This window comes from Leopardus geoffroyi, chromosome D3 (assembly GCF_018350155.1).
Source record: "Leopardus geoffroyi isolate Oge1 chromosome D3, O.geoffroyi_Oge1_pat1.0, whole genome shotgun sequence".
Lineage (NCBI taxonomy): Eukaryota > Metazoa > Chordata > Mammalia > Carnivora > Felidae > Leopardus > Leopardus geoffroyi.
In genome coordinates, this window is record NC_059339.1 from 15,668,308 (window position 1) to 15,672,412 (window position 4,105).

At 56.8% G+C, this 4,105-nt stretch overlaps 1 protein-coding gene across 3 annotated transcripts in view; it reads left to right on the plus strand.

Annotated features, from left to right (window-relative positions):
- SRRM4 (serine/arginine repetitive matrix 4) overlaps positions 1-3,890 on the plus strand; it is a 151,670-nt gene extending 147,780 nt beyond the window's left edge. For all 3 annotated transcript variants that reach the window (XM_045459005.1, XM_045459006.1, XM_045459003.1), the window contains one exon: positions 1,488-3,890. In XM_045459005.1, coding sequence (XP_045314961.1) covers positions 1,488-1,815 — 328 coding nt within the window. In that variant the 3' untranslated portion in view covers positions 1,816-3,890. The remainder of the gene's footprint in view (positions 1-1,487) is intronic.
- Positions 3,891-4,105: the final 215 nt, after the last annotated feature.

Here is a 4,105-nt window from a genome sequence, read left to right on the forward strand (position 1 = left end):
TGGGACAGGGGCGGGGCCAGCCTGAGGAATCTGTTGGGCCGAGGGGGTGTGGCCAGGGTCTGTGGAGCGAGCTGGGGTAGCGTCGAGGCAATGCGGGCCAAAGCAGTGGGGCAGGGCCTTTGTCTGGGGGTGGAGCCGGCCACTGGAGGCCCAGCACCCTCAGACCCACATGCCAGGCTTTAGTAGACTCTGATCATACCCTGCACCAACTGAGGAGAGGGCAAAAGGATCGTCTGGGTGCCAGAGGGACTTAAGAGGGGGAGAGCACTGAATCTGGAGTGCATTCTTGGCTGTGCCACTTTCCAGATGAGCAGGGAAAGTCTCTTCACTTTCCAAACGCTGTGTTTTCACCCATGAAATATTGAAGGCAATAACTCCCAGGAGTATCATGAAAATGAAATGAAAGGGGGCAAAGAGATGTGAACACACTTTGTAAACTTAAATGCAGAACACTGAAACACCAATGCGTGCCATTGCTATTGATTGCATAGACAGACTAGGTGGATATGGTTTCTAACCAGTAAGCTCTTCACAGAGAAAGGCCATAGAAGAGAAGCCTGAGGTCTGAGTGGACCCAAATTCCTTAGGCCTTGAAACCGGGACGAGTGGCTGAGAGCTGCCCTAAAACTGGCTCCTGGCAATCGGTTGGGCTCCTCCTCCTGGCCCTCCAAGGGTCAGCTACTCCTTCCAGAGACCCACAGGATGGGGCTGCGGCGGGGTTTGGGTGCCTGGTTCCTCCTCCCCAGAGATGACCTGGAGGAGGAAAAAGAACCTGTGCCCCAAACAATAAAATGGGGGTAACGGCATCACCTTCTCAGATATCCCACAGATCACCGTGGTACACAGGGACTCCTACACCCTTGACCAAAGGTGACCAAAGGTGTCCTTGGGGTTGACTTGGAGGGAGACAAAGTGGCATTTCTAAAAGGCTCTCTCGTTCCCTTAATCGGTCTCAAACAGTCCATCTTGATGAACCCATTCAGTGTTTCCCAAACTTCAGTCACCCAGCAGCATCTTTTGATTCGTCTGTTTAGGAAGTGTACTACTGTTTACTTAATGTCTGGAAATAGATATGCCCTTTCTTAGAGGTCTATACATCTAATTCAAAAGGAATACACCACAGTATACTATAGTAAATGGAAAATCAGCCTCTCTTACCATAAATAGAAGGTTCTAGTAAAAGTAAAAATAGCAAAACAAAACTGCCATTAAAGTCTAGACGTAGATTCCTTCACCAGCTGGAGGCTCTGAGCCCCCGGCTTGCTTTGTTAAAAAGTGAGGTTATCACTTCTCAAGACACCAGCGCTAGGGCTGAGACCTTGCCCTGGACGGTCTGAGGGCAGCGAGAGGGGCTTAAAAAGAGTGTTTCCGCTAAGGGCCTGGGAAGTGGAAGGCCATGCCGCTCTCCCGGGGGACCGGGCTGGCGCGGTCCGGGTCGAGGCTGGGCGGAGTCTGGCCCTCGAGCAAGCTCCCTCTGGTCTCCGCAGTGCCCGGAAGCGCCCCATCCCCTACTACCGGCCCAGCCCGTCTTCATCCAGCAGCCTCAGCAGCACCTCCTCCTGGTACAGCGGCAGCAGCGGCCGCTCTGCCAGCCGCAGCTATTCCCGCAGCCGCAGCCGGAGCCGCAGCCGCAGCCGCAGCCGCAGCCGCAGCCGGAGCCGCAGCCGCAGCCGCAGCCACAGCCGCAGCCGGAGCCGCACCCGGAGCAGGACCCGCACTAGCAGCAGCTCGGGCTCCCGCAGCCCCAGCCTGGGCTCCCGGAGCCGGAGCCGGAGCTACAGCTCAGCAGACAGCTACTCCAGCACGAGGCGCTAAACGAGGGCCCTCCCTTGAGCCGGCTGCCTGGGGGGTGGGGGGCCCTTTCCCTCTGCCGGCCTCCCCCGCTCCCTGCCCACCCTGCCTTCTCCTTGGTGACAGACATTGAGGGCTCCTGGACCCTGTCCTTCCTGCTCTCCTGGGGGGTAGGAAACGAAAGTACAGGGGCTTCGGCCTCTATGTCAAGCTGCTAGGAGCCTCCACCAGCACCACCCTGGGGCTCAGCACAGGCCTGGTCATATGGAGAGAACCATCCTCTGTTGGCACAAAAACCCTCCAGGTTTTGTAAGAAGCGATGGGTTCGTGACTCAACAGTTTGGGCCTGGCCAGGAAAAACAGAGTTTTGCTAACCCACTGCTCACAGGATGCATATGGGAGGCTAGGAGTCATTTGTCACACCTGCCCTCATTCTCCTCTCATCCCGTCGTGTGTGGACCCTCACGGGGTGGGAGGGGATGAGAGGAAACCAAGAGCAGTGAGGCCCAGGAGAGGGTGTCGCGCCTTTCACCTCCCCAAACAGGCCCAAGCAAAGGCCCGGAGGATGCTTGAGGGGGATAGAAGGGGACCTATCTGAGTGGGGAATGTGGATGTTTCAGTTGGTAAGAAGTGTCAGGAGGTAGGAGATGGGTTCTCTGCCTGTGAATATAGCAGCAAAGGGCAAGGGTCATTCTGCCGCTCCCAAGATCTCAGCACAGTCAGGAAGAGCAGTCCAGTAGATTCTAGCAACGGAGAGGCCACCACATGGCTTAGACAGCCTCTTGGCTGTTCACAGGGCCCCTGAACCTCACTGAGAAAAGACACAGTGGACAGTCAGGACAGCTTGGTGTGCAGCCCCACATCCCAAGTTTGCCTCAGCCCCCACTGGCTGGCACCAGCTTAATTCCACAGGACCATCTGCTGAACATTCCCCAGGGCCGTGGCCGGCTGCCAGTCCCCAGCGCCAGCCAGTCTGGCCTTACCCTCCAGTTGGAGCCCGCCTGCCCCCTCCCCACCGCCCAGACTGCCACACCCTGGATCCCACCCAGTGTGGCTGAACCATCTAAACCCGCCCTCAGCCTAAGCTACCCCCTTTGCCTCTCAGGAATGTTGCTGGGATGGGGCATAGTAGCTCAGGTTTTGGGGCAAGACCCAAGTCCAGAGAGTCTGGGGGGGACAGGGGCTTGGGAACTCCATGGCTTCCGAGGCTTCCTGTCAGCCAGAGCCCACCTTTATTTCTGCCCTCTCCCTGTCTTCCCCCTGCCCAGGGCCGGGCAGCATGGGTAAGCTGATCTCTGACACACAAACACCACCAGCTGCTTCACCCACAGAAGGCACTGAGAACAGGGGTGTGAGGGAGAAGGTCCTTAAAATAAACTCCTGGGCATCCCCCTCACCAGCTGACCGGCCTTCCGGAGCCCTGTGGGTGAATGTCAAGTTTGCGGTGGCAACAGCGGCAGGGCAGGGCATGGAGGGAGATAGTGAGGGGGGACAGTCAACAGCTCTGGATACTGGGGGGCGAGCTATGGGGAAGCAGGGACCAAACACTCTTCTTCCTCCACACCCCAGGGACAGCATTTGGGAAAAAATCCCTTTTCTTGACATCAGTGACCCGTCTCCCCGACACCTTGTCTTTCCCAGTCCATCAGCCCGTGGGGCCAGAAACTGCCCTGCAAACTCCCACAAGTCCTTCTTCCACCAGGAGAGCAGCGAGAGGTGCCCCAGACAGCGTGGGGTGACCTGGCCTTCCCCCGATGCCCTCTGGCCCAGCCCTGGGCCCCACCCGCCAAGACTGACAGATGCCAGTGCTGTCACCACAGAAGGCCGGATGGCAGGTGCCTGGGACAGGGGCAGGTGCCCTGGGAGGGCATGTACAGCAACTGTAAATAACCCTCTTCCCTGCCCGGGAAACCAGCCTGGGCTCCAGTCTCCCATCACGGAGACAAAGTCTTCTCCGAGCCGCAGAACCTCTGGAGCCACAGACCCTCCTTAGCAGGACAGCAGTGAGAGAGGCCTGGGAGCCTCCCGTCAGACTGCCTTCAGACAACTCTAGGGGACCATTTTGCCTGGGGCTCCTAGCAAACCTATTATTTATTTTATTTATGTTTATTTATTTATTTATGTGATGATCTCTCTCTCTCTCTCTCTCTCTCTCTCCCCCTTGGTTGCCATTAGCAGTATTCAACTATTTATTTATTTATATGGAGAGGTGTGTGTGTGTGTGTGTGTATGTGTGTGTGTGTTGGCAGGGGGCGGGGTGCTTCTGAATTATTTTTGTGCATCTCTTTTTTTCCCTCGTGTCTTTGTGGATGAG